Here is a 20,049-nt window from a genome sequence, read left to right as displayed (position 1 = left end):
AAAGTGACAAAATACCAACCAAGAAAGGTGTAAGGCAGGGGGATACAATCTTCCCACTGCTATTTACCGCGTGCTTACAGGAGGTTTTCAGAGGCCTAGAATGGGAAGAGTTAGGGATAAAAGGGAATGAAGAATTCCTTAGTAACCTACGCTGCGCCGATGACATTGCATTGCTGAGTAACTCGAGGGACAAATCGCAACTCATGATCACGGAGTTAGACAAGGTGAGCAGAAAGGTAGGTCTTAAAATTAGTCTGCAGAAAACGAAAGTAATGAACAACAAAAACAGCGCTTCGAGATAGGTAATAGTGCACTTGAAGTTGTGAAAGGCTACATATACTTAGGACAGGTAATAACCGCGGAGACACACCACGATATTGATGTAATTAGAAGAATAAGAATGGAGTGGAGCACATTGAGCAAGCACTCTCAAATCATGACTGGTGGATTGCTACTATCCCTCAAGAGGAAGGTATAAAACAGCTGCATCTTGCCGGTATTTACATACGAAGCAGAAATCTGGAGGCTTACAAGGAGGGTTCAGCTTAAATTGAGGACGACACAGGGAGCGATGGAAAGGAAAATGATGGGTATAACTTTTAGAGACAAGAACAGAGGAGAGTGGAGAACAAACGGGGTTAAGGATATCTTAGTTGAAATCAAGAGGAGTAAGTGGACGTGAGCAGGCATGTAGCGCGTAGGCAAGATAACTGGTGGTTATTAGGAGTAACTGACTGGATTCCCAGAGAAGGCAAGCGGGTTAGGGGGAGACAGAAAGTTCGGTGGGCAAATGAGATTACGAAGTGTGTGGGTATAAATTGGCAGCAGCAAGCGCAGGACCGAGTCGACTGGCGGAACGTGGGAGAGGCGTTCGTCCTGCAGTGGACGTAGTCAGGCTGATGATGATGTGATGCCGAAAGTCAAAGTAGGAGAGTGCACGAAAACAAAAGAGCTGTCGTCAAGGCACAGAGCTCTGCGGCTAAGCCAAGCTCCAACTCAAGAACACGCCTCACTGACCTAATGCACGTGCGGTGCGCGCACAAAATTTCTCATCTGCCTTAATCAGCCATTACGGCGGCAGCGGCGTTGTCTTCAATAGGCAGGTGAGTGCAAAGCTGTGCAGGGATGGTAAGACAAATCAGTGCTTAGCTTATGCGATTTGATTTTACAAGCATGAGCTGCGGCAAAAATAACACCAGGAACATATCGGTAACTTGGCTACCTATTCATCCGCAGTGAACATTCATGGTTAAATTACATGAGTCGCGAAACTCGGAACGAAAAGTGTCGGAAACCTACTGCCACAGGCATCAAATCATGCCGGCTATTGAAGCACAACTAGGTAAGAAGGGAACAAACAACCAAAACTAAAATTAAATTTCATTTTTTCTTCAAATATTCGTAATTTTATCGCTATGGTTGATTTGCCGAGTTAGTGATACATGATTGTTTAAAATAAGAGTGCACTACATAGATTCTGACAGGATAGACAGGGACACAGGCTTGTCCCTGTCAATCTTGTCTGCGTTTGCGTAGTGCGCTCTTATATCAAACAATCGTAATTTTATGCGTCAAAGTTACCATAGAGTTACTATACAGCGTATTTAACACCTGGCTAAATGGTCGGTTGCCTCAATTTTCGGTTGAGTGCCAGAAAAGGGGGTCAGAGGGGCGTATCCGGGCAGTCCGCTATAGGAGCTTATCTTTTGTTCAGCACGTTCTTTGGTTCGACGTACTGCCAGGTCAACGAGGCGTTGCTCACTTTTCCGTGGTGGTTTCGGGTGTACGTTCAGTATTTTATTTTTTATGTGCTGTTTACTGGTGTGACATTTCAGAGCTGAAGTAGTTCACAGAATGTGTAGGTAGCCTCCTACTGTGACTGCCGACTGCTTTAGCTGGCGCACGGCTGGTGTGCCCTCGCCTTTGGTGACAGTCAACGCGACACGCTAAGCAACAAGACGCTGTGCTCTACTGTTTCCAAATTTATATTTTTAAAGCTCCGGTCTCCCTGCAGTGGTTTTTGATGATTGGGCAACGTGAGTTTTCGGACTAATATGCTATTGTGCTCGCTAACAGTTCTCTCACAATTGCCTCGGTGAAGTTTGTGGTGCATAGTTTGAGTACATCATTTGTCTAATAAAAGAACTTTGCTTCCTCAATTTTCAGGTTTCTTGTTTTTTTTCTCCTGCATGCAATGAGCGAGCCACAAGGCGCAATAATACTCGTATTAAAAAGGGCAACTAAAAGGGCAGCAAATAAAAAAAATTCAACTTTCACACCCTGTAGGGTAAATGTGTGACGTCGGTACCGCTTCTGGTTTTGGTGTCAAAATTTATCTTTAAACTTTTGTTCGCTGTTAGTTGTCCCTTTCTCACGTAGATGACTAGAGTGGCAATAAACCACCGACTACTGGATTTTGGGCTTTTATGGAAGTTACACTATCAGTGTACATGTATATACCTCGACAGGAAAGTACGATGGGCTGGGCGCCTCATTGCGGCACTTCATTACTTTCCCTCTCGCTAACTTTACGGATAGCTACAAAAAACCGCCAGGTCAATGACGTGCGGTAAATTACGTACAGCCTAGCTCCCCAGCAGGACGATGAAGAACTTCTTCCATGGTTGCTTCATGAGACGACTTGTGACGTAATTATGAGTTCCTGAGGATTGATAGTTCCCGCGTCACGGAGTTTGTCCTGTGATCCAAAGAGCCGATGGACACTATGATAATAGCCAATATCATTCGGGAAGTAGTCGTCGGATAGCGCTCGCCCCTTTGGCAATGTACCCATCATGCACATGGCCTTGCGCAGTATCTGTAAAGGTTCTTGCAAGGAAAAAAAATAAAGAAATAAGTGTGGATCTGTTACTGTCTTTCACAAGGAAGTCACCTATGCGGCTTTATGCAGAGGAAGGGGAAGGAAAATAAAATAAGGAGCCAACGCGTGCCTCAGCACGCGTTGTGGCAACCCGAGCAATATATTTCACAGCTGGCGGTGGCGTTTTTAAAGTTATCAACACCCAGCAAGAGCGTGCCACAGCACGCAAAAGCAGAAGAAACTTCAACACCGCAGTACTGTAAATGCTTCTTCGATGCAAAAGAGAGCAAAAACGAGGACACAGAAATAAACGCCGCGAAGAAACACAGAGCTTGTTCCGGTGTGCCTCCTTCTGGGCTCTCATTGTTCGCTCTGTTTCGCATCGTAAAACCTTAAAAAGACGCTCGAACCCACACACATTGTAAATGCAGACTACGAGAACATGTAAGGTAAAGAAACACCACAACACACCCGTCACATTAACACAGTGGCAAGCATCGGTCGTCTGTTGCGTGGAAAAATGACCCGACGCGCTGCTGCGCCATATTGCAGCTCCGTTTTAGTGCATACTCCCTATAAAGATAATCTCACTTTTCAAAAAAAAATCCAGTTAGTTTCCGATGCTTATTTGCCAGGCTTTTTTCTTCGTGTCTCGTTCATAGGCATCGGCAGAATAATGGCTTGAGGGGATGCAAACATTGTGGCAGGAGAAAGGGGAGAACGCGGATGATGCTTGGGCTTGATGCAAGTGCTGCTGTGGTTGGAGGAGGGCAACTGCCCCTTTCACAACCCCCCTCCGACTCCTATGATCTCGTCCCCCCACACAGTTCGACTAAAATAGGAACCCTTTACTCAGAAGCTTGAGCGTTCTCTCTCGCATCTCGCGCATGCGCACAATATCGTTTGGAAAACTACGAAGTATAACGCTTCATCTCTGCAACAAGATGCCACTTGGTGCGCGACGGCAAATCATAGACGACCAGTGGGACGATACCCGTGGCGTGATTAACGGAAAAGGGGGTGGGGGAGGTCAGGTTCCTGAATTCCTTCGTGTTCAGGCTGTGTAGGGGGGACACCCTCCTCCAGCCCCAGACCGAACACAAAGGAATATTCATTTTTCAGACATCATTTATTTCAATTGCTTGACCACACGAGAGAATGCATAGAGGCGTATTGCATCTTCACTGTCCCTGCATGACTGAGATTAACCAGTTGCGCTTTTTTGGTTGTCAAGGGAAAACGTGATGCGCGCGCACATCGTCTCGCTTGGGCTCTAATATCCCCTTCTACTGTGGACTAAAATCAGTTGGAAGTCGGCGCCCGTCCTGTTTATTTGTGTCTTCGTTCAATAAGTGCCAAAAGTACCCTCAGTTATCAACCAGCATCTCAAACCAGGATTGTGCTGTTGCAATATTTCTCGATGTAGCCACTGCAAATACTCACGCTCCGTAGTATCCCCCGCAGTACCGGTACTTTGCCACGTAGTGCCTGGTGCAGTTGGGGCTCGTCTTGCAGGGCCCGTCTACTCCAGTGTAAGGGTTGCATGCCTCGTCCACGACGCCGAAGTCCTGCGCGTACTTGCCGCCGATCAGGTACGGAAAGCCTCCGCTGCAGCCTGCATCATGGTCCAACAATTTCGTCGCTTGTTCTTTATTTCACTTGAGCCTTCAGCCAAAGTATATAGCGGGAAATTGACGGAGATACGCGCAACTAATGCACGTGCAAATAAAGTTTCACTCATAGAGTCACGCGTGCAAGTTCCTGAGAAGCAACCAGTGTTATGGGTATGACATGAAAAGAGGCGCATGGCCGGACAGTTAAGCTGTATGAGTGCGTCCGTGTGAGTGATTAGTAAGATCCCGTGATGTTAGGGGTTTACTGTTATTGATGCTCTCCTACCTTGAAATAATAATACAAGATTGTTGGCGTCCATTAGGCTATTGTAAGAATGTGCTGCTCCTGCATGGTGTCCCTGCCCCCCGACAACCACAAGTGAAATCGAGAGCATAAAACAAAATTCAGTCAGATTCATTTTCAATTATTACCGTCGTCACACATTCCTTAGTGCTTTACTACAGGACGCGAGCCTTGAACCTCTAGAGATACCACACTATCGAGAGAGATTTAAAATAATATACCTAATTCACCACGAATACGTCAAAATACTGAGACAAGGATTTGTACATCAAACCGTGGGGTCGGCGCCCTTGTTTTATTCACTCAAAATAACTGAACATTCCTGCCAAACCAACCTCTTGAAACAATCTTTTTCGCCTCGTGCCATCCGCGAATGGAATGCATTGCCTGAATATGTACTACAGAGCCCAACCATATCGTAGTTTGTCCACGCACTTGCTAATCTATCACACAAAGTGTTTCAACATAAACATATTCTTTTTTTGCTGAGCTGAGCGCTCAATAAGCAAGTGCTGTTTTGCGCATCCTGGTCACGTTTTCAATTTTTTTCATTCCTCTGCCGTTACCTCTTTCTCTGTTTTTTTTTCCTTTTAAGCTACGGTTTGTTTCGTTCTGTTTTTCCTATCCATGTATTTGCTTGCCGGAATTTTCGCTTTGCAATATTTTGGGCTTTTATATAATATACTGTTTTCAGTGTTGATTGATATGTAGAATTTAACGTCCAAAAACCACCATATGATTATGAGAGATGCCGTAATTCATTGAAAATTTTCGGAATGTATACACTTCTACATGCTTCTTGATATCTGGTAGCAAATCGTGGTACGGTAAAACGTTATTTTTTCTCTCAGTGGTCATAAAATAGTATTGGCACCTACCTTATTTCCGTAAGCTAAACTTGTTAGGATATTTCGAAGCGAATTAAATGTCTATGCGTGGTTTGCTGTGCTCTGAGCAAAATGTGAAAACTCTAATACCATATCTCACGGCACTATATGCTAGCGATTGAGCTATCATTTTTTCACTGGCAGAGGCACCAAGCTCTATATGTTGGAAAGCAGACATGCCACGCTTCCTAGTTTAGAACACATAAATGTCATGTGATGCTGCCAAGACATACCACTCTGGAAAAGTGCGCCTAACTATACGAATGACTCAACAATTTCTACTGGAGTACAGTTGGATGAATTGCAATGCTAGGTGTGAAGAAAAATTGACAAATCTATTTTTTGTATGTATAGAGGGGTTCGGAAACAGATCAGTTTGGTTCTTTTTCGTTTACCATTAGGCAATTTTCCTTAATCATAGCATGACATTGTGAATTGCATTCTGAAGGGCATTATTCGCTCGTTCATAACGTATGTAATGTGTTACCAGCACCGTATCCTCGGCATACTGATACACTTTGTCTTTACATATTCCTGAAAAAAAGTCACTCATAAATAAATTGAATAACAGCGCTGACAATAGCGATTCTTGTTGCACACCCACTGTAATATATTTTTTATTGCTTGTTACTTCCCTACCTCCCTTAACCACCTGTTACTGTTTTGTGGGTAATTATACAGAACACGATAAAAAGGTTCCTGAACCCCAACCAAAATAGATTTTCTAATAAAGTGATATGGTTCACAGTTTCGAACGCTTTTGCTAAGTCTAAGAACACAAAACAACAGAACAAGTTTTTGTCTAAAGCCGAATATATTTCGTCACTAAACTTTTTAATATATTTATAGTATTGCGACTAGCAATGAATCTGAATTATCGGCGTGTTAGTAGCGCACATCTTTGTAAGAACAACGTGATACATTAAAGCAAAATTTTTTCCCAGTATAAGAATAGAAGCTTGAGTGAGTTGGTATGGGTTAATTTTGGCTGAACAGGGCACACGGGACGAGGACGGAAGCGCTTGTCTGTGTTCTTTTCTTCCGTCCTCGTCCAGTGTGCGCTGCTCAGCCAAGATGATTTTTTCTAGTATCTAGGAGAGTATAACCAAAATAAAAATTGGTCAGTAGTGTTCTATATCATCATTTTTTCTGCTTTGAACAACGGCTCACCTATTGCCGTTTTTAATTTCTCAGGAATTGATGCCCTGACTAAAATTTTATTCAATATGAAGCGAAGTATTTCAGCTAATGCTTCGAAGTTCATTCGAAGGGGGGCCACAGCTACCCCACCAATTCATGGTGGCTTATTTGGATGAAAAGTAAATATTCTTTTCCTCAGATCTTTTTTCCAGAGCATGGGAAAATAGGCAGTTGCTGGAACAGATTGTTTGAACGTGCACGTTCGTGGATTGTTTAAACGTGCACTTTAGTTTATGAGAATGCGCATTCTTAAGAAAAGTCACAGTTTCGCCACAAGGGCGAAGCGATGCATGTCATAGCAACTTTGAATGTAATGCTAAGAAGGGCAAGGAGATCGAAACGTGCAGTGCGCTCTTCACGCACAAAGGACGCATGAAAACAACACACACAGGTTGAGAGCCAACAAACAATGTTTGCAGCTCGACAACTAACGTGCTGTTTAAACAAAAACTAGGCACGAAATGTAATCACAGGTGCAGATATGAGTGCGAACTAACAAGTGCCTCCATTGTTACTTCGCTGTCTTTGAAAAGCGCATTCTTTTCGCAAATGGGGCCTGTCCAGCGAGCGAAGTGATCATCGTGCGCCCGGCAACTTAACGCAATCGTTCGGGTCAACGTCGAAGGCACGCTGTTCTTCCCCGCCGCAGGATAAGTGCGCGGATAAGGCCCCTTCCTTCCGCGGAGCAAAGCACGCATGGGAGATGAGCGCGCATCGGGGGATCGCGACGAGCTTAGCGCCGACCTTTACTCCGAGCTAGGAAGCCTTCATGGGTGCGCCATTCTGTGTTTTAAGGTGGTGTCAGCCTTGACTCACCACTTGCCGCCGCCTGCTGAAACACAATGTTGCCAGTCCCGGTTTCCATGAAAACAAGCGCCATATTGGTTCTCGCGGCCAGGTCTTCCTTCTCCGCCGCACTGCACCAGCTGTATGTTGGCGCGAGAGTGCAAGCTGCGCTATGAGCTGCGTTTGACTGCACCATAGGCCTAGCTTCCGCTACGACACCATCCTCGCGCTAAGCGCGCCTAAAAGAACTTTGGAGAATAAATGCCAGGGTGCTGTGGGCCGCAATGCAAAACCATCTGCAGACTGTTCCGCTTGGCGACACTCTCTAGCCGACCGCAACGCTGGATTATACAAGTGAAGTGAGATTGCTTGGAGCCGACTAATTCTCCCCGCGTTTATGAGGTGGGTGCCATTGTATTGCGAGTAGATTTAGTATATCACCGCATATTTTGTCAAAAATATTGACTTAGTCATGTGACAAAAAGCAGTTTGAGCAAAGTAAACATGACAACTTGCAGAGTTGCAAGTTCGTGGCAGAGTAAAGAAATGGATCAGGCTTCGTTTGGCTACGCCGGGCTTTGCGAGCGAAAGCTGTTGACCTTGAATATGCTTGTTTATCCTCGCAGTCTAAGCGCAGTTCACCAATGGAGTGATATTACTAGACGAACGTGTGGTCCTGCATGCATTCACTATCTGTGTATCATTGGTTTCCGAAGCCGCCGCCGCATTTGTCGCGAGAAACGCGGCCCGCAAACCACCAACAGGCGCTCGCCTTCACGTCTACCTTTGCTGGCAGATGTTGCCGTTCCTGCAATTTCACCTAGGTTGCCGAGGAAGAACATTTGGAAAGGTAGACAGCTAGACTCTTGTAGTCTTGAACAGTTGCAACACAACTGAATTTTGTTTGGCTTGCCATGGGTTATTCGTTCTCCCTTCAATGATACACCGTGGACACCACATTGAAACTCGCTAAACAATGACAAAAAGGCTTTATGTTTAATAATATAGAATACGACATATTTTCTGTTCGTGTCTGTCTGTCTCTCTGTCTGTCTGTCTGTCTGTCTGTACTGAACGGTGCAGTACATGTTCACTAAGCAAGTCGGTTGTTGGCTCATAAATGAAATATGCCCCATGGGAGACTGGTGCTGCGTCGTTATTTTTTTCCATTTTGCTTCATAACCAGCTACAAGATGATTTGATATCGGGAACTCAGTTTTTATTTAGTGCTTATCGAGAAATTGTGTATGGACTCTGTATATGTTGTCGGCACCGTTTTTGACTTTTAGCCTCATTGCTTTTATGTAGGACTACAGCGAGGACACAAGCTTCCAGCGAAGGCAAGACGGTTTGAATAAATCAAGGCGAGACGCTGTTTGAATGCTGTTTACAATAGAATCTGACCTGCAAAAGCTTGATTTATCCCTTGATGCTACCTTTAGCTCTTCTTCGAGCTCAATATACATGCATGAGGGGGAAGGAAAAGGGTGGTGTAATATGTTTGAGTGTCCTACTTTTATCTGGCAATGCAGACAGCTTGTCAGGTTTTTAAGTAGCCCATTGCACAGATTCGTTTGAAAGAAGCAAACTTGCAGCAGGAAGTTACATTACATATAAAAGCAATATTCGGGGTATGAGAAAAGGGCTAGCGGAGTTATGCGGTTTAGAGGGAAAATCACCCGCTACACGGTTGTTTGATCTGCCTTGCCTGTCGTTATGGGTACCGTCATATATTACAGAACGATTTCGAGCCTTGCACTTAAAGGTATTGCCACATTAAATAAGCAGCGCCAAGAGAACAACGAAGAACACGCGCAGCGGGAGAAGAAGACGAGGCTCTCTTCCGATCAGTTTGCCAGTGTTCTGGTACAATTAAAGTGAGTTTCCTGGATTCGACTGCTGCTGTTTCTGCATTGTGACACTGGTGGAGGCGCTGGGTGCATGTTCGGGACGCCTGACAACAGCCCCGCATCTGGTCAAGAAAGACTTCCGCGCATCGACACCCCCGTTCACCGCAGCAGCCGGCGCCTGTTAGGCCTCAGTCCGGAGTTTGGTCCATTGCCGGAAAGCGTGACTGTGCCAGAAAGCATGACGGCGCCTGGAAGCACTGGCCCCAACATGTCCAGCCCCAGCACGACACAGGTGACTGTTTTGAACCCTCGACTTCCGGTTGACTTCCACGGAAACGCATATGAAGATGCACATGACTGGCTCGAGGAATTCGAGCACACAGCGAATGTTAACGTTTGGAACACCACACAGAAATTGGGCTACGTTTATTTTCCGCTTCAAGACGGAGCCCGAACGTGGCTCACGAATCGCGTGTGGTCGTCTTGAAACGAGTTCCGTCTGAAGTTTCTCGACAAGTTCGCGAGCACTGAAAGACGAGAAATTGCACAGCGTCTCCTCGAGTCACGGATTCAGAAACCAAATGAATCCGTTACGATGTTTGTTGAGGACATGGCGCAGCTATTTCGTCGAGCAGATCCTAATATGCCCGAAGCCAAAAAGGTTAGCCACCTCATGCGGGGCATTAAGGAGCAGCTGTTCGCTGGCCTCGTACGAAACCCGCCTACAAGTGTGGATGAATTCTCCAAGGAAGCGACATCTATCGAACGCGCACTGCATCTACGTTATCGCCAGTATGACCGCCCAACCCACAGTGCACCGATCAGCGTGGCAGCCACTACCACAGCAACAACACCCGACGAAGGTTCTTTGCGCCAACTAATACGAGAAATCGTACAAGAGGAGGTCAAGAAACTCGTCGCCAAACCGAACGACTGCGCGATCGCCTCAGTAACGGAAGTTGTACGCCAGGAGATCAGGCAAGCGCTCTCGCTTCCTGAGCCGAACACGAGCACTCCCAGGGCAAGCTATGCAGACGTAGTCCGCCGACAGCCAGCGAACGTGCCGACACCACATCAGTACCACCAGCAACATCCACCGACAACGCCTTGGTATTACAGAGAAACTTCGATGCCGAGGCGGCCACCACTTCGCAAAACAGACATCTGGCGTACCCCTGATCATAGGCCCCTGTGCTTTCACTGTGGGGAAGCAGGCCACATCGTTCGGTATTGCCCGTATCGCGCCGCAGGGTACCAAGGGTTTCCTTCTACGGTTCCTCGGCGCCATTTCAACGGAACACCTGACGTCGACACGAATGTCATGACCCCGCGGGATGTTCCTCCTGGGTTTCAGTCATGCTCACCCTCTCCTGGGCGTTATTCTCCATCTTCTAGACGGAGCACCACTGACATGCCAAGACGGAGATCTCCTAGTCCACGCCGGAGAAACTAAAAGCAGCGACCTCGGAGGGGAAGGTTGCGAATCGTCGAAGTGCTGAAAATCCCCATTACTGCCGAGCGAAGAGAGACACATTTTCAATGAATCGACGAAGGATGGGGTTGTTACTGCCGAAGTTGCAATTACGATTGACGGACATGACGTCATGGCATTGGTCGACACTGGCGCGGACTTCTCAATAATGAGTGAGAGTCTGGCAGACACGCTCAGGAAGGTTAGAATGGAATGGACAGAACCGCAGATTAGAGGAGCTGGAGGGCAGCTACTCACACCTACCGGAAAGTGCACCGCAAGAATGAAGATAGGGGATGCATCCTTCGTCGCAACTTTTGTTATCCTTTCTGAGTGTTGCAAACAGGCAATCTTGGGGATGGATTTCTTGCGGGAATATGGTGCCATCATAAATATTCCGGACGGTGTACTGACCTTTTCAGCGGATCAAAGCGCAGCGCTACACCGAAAATCCCTAAGAGTCATTGACGATGTCACCGTACCTCCGTTATCGTGCCGCCTTGTTTCAGTCACGTGCAGCGAGCAGAATACTGGAGAAGGAATCGCTGAACAAGTATTGACGCTCCTACTCTCTCGTGGTGTTGCAATTGCCAGAAGTATCGTCAATGTTGTGTGCGGTGAAGCAGAGGTTCTGTTGACGAATTTTACCAACGAGCGACGACACATTACACAAGGCACTACAGTTGCCTACTTCGACGAGATCACCGAAATGCGCGAGTGCTGTGTAGTACAACAGGACGAGCCGCAAGCCACGTCAGCCCCACCACCTATTGACCTAAGCTCGGATTTGTCACCAGCGCAGAGACAGCGTCTATTAGATCTTCTGCACCAGTTCAAAGACTGTTTTTCATCGACCTCGAGGGTCAGTCAAATGCCACTGACGAAACATCAGATAATAACGGAGGAGACGGCAAGGCCAATACGACAGAATCCATACCGCGTAGCACCGAAAGAGCGTGAAGCAATCCAAGAACAAGTGAAGAAAATGCTCGATGATGACGTCATCCAGCCGTCAAGAAGTCCTTGGGCGTCGCCGGTAGTGCTGGTTAAAAAGAAAGACGGAAGCTTGCGATTTTGTGTCGACTACCGCAAGCTGAACCGTGTGACAAAGAAAGACGTATACCCATTACCGCGCATCGATGATTCACTCGACAGGCTGAGGTATGCACGCTACTTTTCGTCAATGGACCTCAAAAGTGGGTATTGGCAAATTGAGGTCGACGAGCGAGATAGAGAAAAAACGGCTTTTGTAACGCCTGACGGGCTTTATGAATTTAAAGTCTTGCCATTTGGATTGTGCTCAGCCCCAGCAACATTTCAGAGACTGATGGATACCGTTCTGTCAGGCCTTAAGTGGCAGACATGTCTGGTCTATCTGGACGACGTCATTGTTTTTTCAAAAACATTTGAGGAACACCTGAGCAGGCTGCTATCGGTATTCAGGGCAATAAGATCTGCCGGCCTGACACTGAAATCCGAGAAGTGTCACTTCGGTTTCAAGGAGCTTCAATTTTTAGGTCATGTGGTGAGCCATGAAGGTGTTCGACCTGATCCCGATAAGACTGCGGCCGTCAGAAAATTTCCAGTACCAAAAGACAAGAAAGCAGTCAGGCGTTTCCTTGGCCTATGCGCATACTACCGAAGGTTTATTGCCAATTTCTCCCACATAGCCTCGCCGTTAACACGACTCACAAGAGAAGACGTTTCGTTCACATGGGGCGACGATCAACAGGTGGCATTTGACGATCTCCGACAACGCCTGCAGACTCCCCCTGTGCTTGCTCACTTTGATGAGGATGCTCCTACCAAGGTCCATACAGATGCCAGCAACGTGGGTTTAGGCGCTGTACTCGTCCAGTGGCAAGACTCAGCCGAGCGTGTGATCGCATATGCTAGTAGGACGCTTTCCCGCGCCGAGTCCAACTACTCTACAACGGAAAAAGAGTGTCTTGCTGTCGTATGGGCGGTTATGAAGTTTCGTCCGTACCTCTATGGTCGTTCCTTCCACGTACTCAGCGACCATCATTCCCTCTGCTGCCTGACCAACTTGAAAGACCCGTCTGGTCGGCTCGCACGGTGGAGCTTACGCCTTCAAGAGTTTGATATGACGGTCGTGTATAAGTCCGGACGGCAGCACGCCGACGCCGATTGCTTATCAAGGTCACCGATAAAGCGCGATGATGACACAGACGATGAGAGCATGGCGTTTGTAGGAGTCGTTGACACCACTACGATTTCGTGCAAGCAGAAAGAAGAGAATGAGTTGCTTCCTCTTATTGAATTTTTGAATGGCCGGACAACAACCTTCCCTAGAAGATTTGCAAGGAGCCTGCCGTCATTCTGCTTACGTAGTGGTGTTCTCTATAAGAAGAACTTTTCCCCCAGAGGAAGCACCCATCTACTTGTCGTTCCGACGTCACTTCGTGAGGAGATACTTTGTGCTTGCCACGATGAGCCAACGTCTGGTCATCTCGGATACACACGCACATTGGCAAGAATCCAACAGAAATACTACTGGCCAAGACTTCCAGCTATTGTGAAGCATTACGTGCGCACGTGCCTCGATTGCCAACGACGAAAATCACCACCGTTAAAACCAGCTGGACTATTACAACCAATTCAAGTGCCCACGGTACCTTTTGCCCAAATTGGAATGGATCTCCTTGGACCATATCCGACTTCCCATGCTGGCTACAAGTGGGTAATAGTCGCCACTGATTATCTTACGCGCTATGCGGAAACAAAGGCTTTGTCAAGTGGCACCGCCGTTGAAACCGCACGATTCTTCGTAGAAATTATCGTCCTGAGGCACGGTGCTCCAAGAATCATAATAACGGATCGAGGTGCCGCTTTCACGGCCGCGCTCCTGAAGACAGTGCTTGAGCTCAGTGGAACAGCCCATCGGAAAACCACTTCCTATCATCCACAAACCAACGGCTTAACAGAACGCCTCAACAAGACTCTTGCGGACATGTTGAGTATGTACGTGGACGTGGATCACAAGAACTGGGACGACATTCTACCGTACATCACGTTCGCCTATAATACAGCGCAGCAAGAAACTACACGAAGAACGCCGTTCAGTCTCCCTCATGGCCGTGAAGTGACGACGATGCTTGACGCCATATTACTGCACGACTGCAATGTCATCGATTTGGACGCTGCATCTTTTACACAACGAGCAGAAGAAGCGAGGCAGCTTGCGCGCGTCCGAATCACCCAGCAGCAAAATTATGACGCCCAACGTTATAATCTGCGACACCGACATGTCGTCTATCGGGCCGGCGACAAAGTTTGGGTATGGAGTCCTATCCGCCGCCGGGGACTGTCCGAAAAATTGCTGAAGAAGTATTTTGGCCCCTACAGAGTTTTACAACGCCTGAGCGACGTTAATTACGTGGTCGTTCCGGACAACCCCTCGACAACTCGCCAGCAAAAACCAGAAATCGTGCACGTTGTGCGAATGAAGCCCAACTTTTCGGACTGATTTACACCATGCATCTACTCCACCGTCTTTTGTAGAAGAGCATCGGGACGCTGCTCTCTGGAGGGGGGGCAAATGCCACATTAAATAAGCAGCGCCAAGAGAACAACGAAGAAAACGCGCAGCGGGAGAAGAAGACGAGGTTCTCTTCCGATCAGTTTGCCAGTGTTCTGGTACAATTAAAGTAAGTTTCCTGGATTTGACTGCTGCTGTTTCTGCATTGTGACAGTATTTGCGGGGTCTGCTGTGATAAGAGGAATTCGCTTCAGGATTGCCGCGCAGACATTGAATTCTGTTCGCCGTGACATCGGGGTTCTCCCCCTCGAAAATACAAGCTCCCTAAATATCTTCACTCTACCAACGCAATGGGTATACCTGCTGAGGGAAACGAACTCTTTTAACGGTATTTCATACAAACTCGGGGTATACTAACACGTTTTCACTGTTTTACAAAATTTTAAAGAACAAGCCTTCAGCCTTGAGAACTTTATATATATATATACATATATATATATATATATATATATATATATATATATATATATATATATATATATATATATATATATATATATATATACCCTCTGCTCGTTGAAACCCACGCTGCCTTCAATGTAAATGAGTGACCAATGGTGGCAGCCCGTTAAGCATGGCAGCCATTTCAGCCAGCTGTAAGCAACCATGGTCGACGTTGTCACCACCCTGAAACACAGAGGTCGCACGCACATGAAGGTTCTCTACTCCGAACGTGCTCATCGCACCATCTCGCTTGTAATGATGAATACAAGCCATTTCCCTCATGGTAGATATAAAATAGTACGCCATTTCAACGTTGGTGAAGGGGCCCCTTTCTTCGAGGCTCAAGGGTTAATGCAGAGCGCTCACGAACGGAAGGTCAGACCTTCGATTCCGCGCGCCGGAGTATTTTTCTGTATAACTTTTCTTTCTTGCGTTTTTATATATAGAGACGCGTATACATATAGCGTGATTGACGCCAGCGCCAAAATTCAGCCTAGTGCGTCCATATAACTGCTATCACAATAAAAACGCGTCAAGAAGTGTTTAATTCATAAACAACTATCTTTGGTTTCTCGGAAAACGATTTGAGTAAATCAGTGGGCATGATCTTTTTGCCACAGAGATAATTTACTAAGGTCTAAGTCATTGCCAGATCATCGTATTTTGAAACAACAACAATAGTAATAATGATTATACTAATATTAATATTAATTATAAAAATAACATTATTATTATTAAAGTGTATACCATCCCAAAATGACAATATGATTACGACATACGCCGAGTAAAGGGGCCCGGAAATTTCGACCACCTAGGGTTTGGCAGCTGACTGTAGTGCCATCATCATCACCATCATTTCTTGATCACTGCGCCGCGCCTCTCGCGCAGCTGATGCTAGCTCGAGCTGCGCGAGGTTCAGAACGAGCTCATGCACCTGGCGCGTCGGACGTGGACAGCCACCGCGGCTCCGCTTCAGGCGTGCAATAAAGTGGCGAGATCAGCACGGCCCCGTCTGCCGCCTTCGACGCCGTCTCACGTCTCCCTTCTCTCGCCGCTCCATTGGTGACCCGGAGAACACGCCCTTCGCCGAGCGGCCCGCGGCCATGCTCCCGCAACTCTGCCCGCCAGCGCCGCCGTTCCAATCAACCTACCCCAAGGTATGGTTCATGCAGCTCGATGCCGTTCTGGCGCTGAATGGCGTCACGGACCAGCTGCTGATGCACGCCATTCTTCTCGACGCCCTTCCGGTAGAGTTGCGCCATCTCGCTGCCACTTCAAGCACCAGCCCGCAGCCTTACGATGCCCTCTGCTCTGCGGTGCTCGCCCGCAGCGGCAACACATACCGTCCGCTTCCGTTTACCCGCACCAGGCAAGTTTCCCCGGCGTTGCAGAGCAAGGTACGAACCGGTCCGCAGCCCTCCATTGACCGCTACCTCGGTACCCCGGCTTCGACTACTTCTACACCTGATCCGGTCGCAGAAACATCCACTCCTGCACCTGATCACGACCGCGAGGTAGAAGACTCCCCCACTGCGACTGACCTTTCCTCCAAGAGGTACATTCCCTCAGAGCCCCCGTGCGGAGCTTCATCACACGTACCTGCCACCTGCACGTTTTCCACTAAAGCGACGGCACGTGACACCGTGGCCCCACCACACTCCATGACGACCTCGGCTGGGCCAGCTGACCTTCCTGCAGACTCCCCGCCTGTCCCGGCGCCTGTGGAGGCCCGCGGCACCACACGCACTGTGGACCCAGAGCCCGCTGTGACACTCCACGCCATCAGTTTCCCCTGCACACCGGTGCCTGCTGCTCAGGGCCTCGTGGACTGCCGGCGCCTACTGACATCATCCTCGATGTGTCTTGCGGGGGTTCGGGCCCCTGGGCATGCACGGCTAAACGTGCGTGATGCTGTGGCGATGTCAGCGGGTCCCGAGGGCCGCACGCCTGGCTCACCACGGGTGGAGCACACCGTGCGTGCCCCAACGGATGCGCAGTCGGGCCATCCGCCTGCCACTGCGTGCGCGTGCTCGAGCATTTCGGCGCCGTCGACGGCCCATGACAGCTGTGACGCCGCATGCCCGCCGCTCAGTCTCGCATCACCGGACGTCGGGTTTGGCTCGAACAGCGCGACGACTCATCGGCGTACGCCTACGCGTCGCGCGTCGTCAGAGGTCGGGGAAAGCGGTCTGTCAGTGCCCTCTGGGCTGGCTCGTTGTCGCTGTAAACCATGTCGCACTTCGTCGGTCCAGAGCGCACCGTTTCAGACTTATATGCACCCTGCTCGGCCGACCAGGCGGCCGCCGCGCCCTGTGATGTGCCACCGGAAGCGACGGTACCGGCACGGTGGGCGCACTGCTAGGGTTGACCGCACTCCCTGTCGTCGTCCCCACCAGCTCCAACGTGGAGGTAACGCTGGACCCTCTGAACTGGCCGTGCTGAGCTCATGCTGCAGTTTATTTTTTGAGCATCAGTGTCCGAGTGCGCGCGACAATCGGCCGCGCCGGGGCGGCCCGTGTGTGTTCTCGGCCCTTGGACATTTTTCACCTTGTTGTTGGTGCTCGCTGTCGACAAGGGTGTCCCTTCATCACGACCCTCGCCCGCTCCTGCCAACAGCGTGCCTGCCTGGCCACCCTCGTCCGCTGCGCCATTCCCAGTGTCGCCCGCCAGAGATCCACTGGTTCCCGATGGTCACCACACGTTGACAAACTGGAACTTCCCAAACGGACACCTTGCGGATTGTCGTTCATGTATATAGTCTCTTTCTCTTTCTTTTTTCATATGCCTTCGAATCGCGCAAAGCGCTAGGGGGGGGGGGAGCCCTGTAGTGCCATCATCATCGCCATCATTTCTTGATCACTGCGCCGCGCCTCTCGCGCAGCTGATGCTAGCTCGAGCTGCGTGAGGTTCAGAACGAGCTCACGCACCTGGCGCGTCGGACGTGGACAGCCACCGCGGCTCCACTTCAGGCGTGCAATAAAGTGGCAAGATCAGCATGGCCCCGTCTGCCGCCTTCGACGCCGTCTCACGTCTCTCTTCTCTCGCCGCTACATGACCAATAGTTTCTCGTATACAACTTGAAGGCACCATGTCTGCCAGTACGCCACCCTTGTTAATGAATCAAGGAAAGAAGTGTGTACTCAAGGGCTCGTTTTTCCGTGTTTCACACAATATTGTGAGATCTAACAGACAATGATGCCAAGAAAGGCATAGAGGAAGTTATTACACCAAATCGTAATGTAAATGTGAAGAAAGAAAAGTGTGAGAAAAGATAAATTGGCGTGGGCAGGAACCGAACCTGCGACCTTAAACGTGGTATATATATATATATATATATATATATATATATATATATATATATATATATATATATATGTGTGTGTGTGTGTGTGTGTGCCGGTGTGTGTGTGCTTGTATCTACATAATGAGGCCTGAAGTACACACTCTTTTCCTTGGTTCATTAACGAGGGTCTTGTACTAGCAGACATGGTGTCTTTAAATTGTATACGACAAACTATTGGTCAGCTGCCAGCTCGTAAAAAGTTCACATGCTACGTGACGCCAAAACAGGCTCATAAAAACTGTACCACACCCACCAACATAGCCACAGGTGGAGCGGACTGACACACTCACGCTTAATTCATATATAAACCCTACAAAGTGGCGGTCATGATAGCTCAGTTGGTAGAGCATCGAACGCGTTATTTGAAGGTCGCAGGTTCGGTTCCTGCCCACGGCAAGTTATCATTTCACCCACATTTCTTTTTTCATATTTACAGTACAATCTAAAAACTGCCCCCACACTTTTCTTGCCATCATTCTGTGTTAGATATCTCTCTCTCTCTCTCTCTCTCTATATATATATATATATATATATATATAAGAGACAGAAGTGTATACTTATGTTCTCGTTTTTCCGTGTTTTGGCACAATATTAATGAGATCAGACAATAATGCAAAGGAATGTATAGGCGAAATTATTGAAACCAATCTAATGTAAATAAGAAGAGAGAAAAATGGGTGAAAAAAATAACCAGCCGTTAGCAGGAAATGAACCTACGACCTTCGAATAACGCGTTCGATGCTCTAACCACTGAGCTATCACGGCGGTCATCGCCCCATCCACTTTTTTGGGTTTGAATGGGTATTTAAACATGGATGGATGGATGGACGGATATGGCTGTACTCTTTAGATCGGGCGGTGGCCAGCGCCACCAAGCCGTAATACTTGATGAACCAAAAACTAGATTTATTTTTTTCCCTTCAATAGTGAGGTTGAGGATTCGTACTTTACCGTGAAGGGTTTAATTTTCACTCGTGCCTTGACTTTAGCCATCAATCAGATAACCTCCTTCTAGTTAATTCTACCCGCTTAAAGTCTATTTTGCCCTCACTGTCCCTAAACCCCAGTGCTTTGAAAAACTCTTCGCCATCATCCTGAACTATAGGGAGAAGCCCTTTACAGAACATTATGAAGTGTTCGGCAGTTTCCTCTTCCTTTCCACACGCACTGCATACCATGACTACCACTTCGTATTTAGCCCGATATGTCTTGGTTAACAATACTCATGTCCAGGCCTCAAACACTAGAGAACTACCCGAGTATTCTCATAGATCCTGTCCTTGGCAATTTCCAGCGTAAAAGTTCGATATATCTCTAGTGCGGACTTCTTAATCATGCCAGTTCTTAACATCTCGGTCTCAGCTTCCTTCACCTTCTTCCCAATCGATAATTCATTTTGGTTTGGCCCCAAGCTGTTTTCCAAGTATTTACCGATCGATTTTCTGGTTCGCTTACACCATTTTGTATCGACATTCTTCATGTAGAAGTAGCTGAGTACCTTCCTAGCTCAACGCTCCTCCCCCATTTTTTCTCAATCGCTTCTCAAATTTTATCTTGCTGCTAGCTTCCCTGCTTTCAAATGATGTCCATCCCATATCGCCTTATACTCCCTGATTTGGTGTATTCCCGTGAGCTCCTAAGGCAAACCTACCTATTCCACGTTGCTTTATTTCTAATCTTGCTTGAACTTCTGATCTCATGCACAAGACCACATTGCCGAATGTCAGAGCAGGAACCATGACCCCTTTCCATATTCCTCTCGCAACATCAC

At 47.8% G+C, this 20,049-nt stretch overlaps 1 protein-coding gene across 1 annotated transcript in view; it reads right to left on the bottom strand.

Annotated features, from left to right (window-relative positions):
- LOC119166691 (dipeptidyl peptidase 1) overlaps window positions 1-20,049 on the bottom strand; it is a 245,086-nt gene that overhangs the window by 20,040 nt on the left and 204,997 nt on the right. The window contains exon 7 of the mRNA XM_037418012.2: window positions 4,265-4,436. Within this exon, the coding sequence (XP_037273909.2) occupies window positions 4,265-4,436 (172 nt within the window). The remainder of the gene's footprint in view (window positions 1-4,264; window positions 4,437-20,049) is intronic.

The sequence above is a fragment of the Rhipicephalus microplus genome, unplaced genomic scaffold (assembly GCF_043290135.1).
Source record: "Rhipicephalus microplus isolate Deutch F79 unplaced genomic scaffold, USDA_Rmic scaffold_12, whole genome shotgun sequence".
Lineage (NCBI taxonomy): Eukaryota > Metazoa > Arthropoda > Arachnida > Ixodida > Ixodidae > Rhipicephalus > Rhipicephalus microplus.
This window is presented reverse-complemented; position numbering and strand designations above follow the sequence as displayed.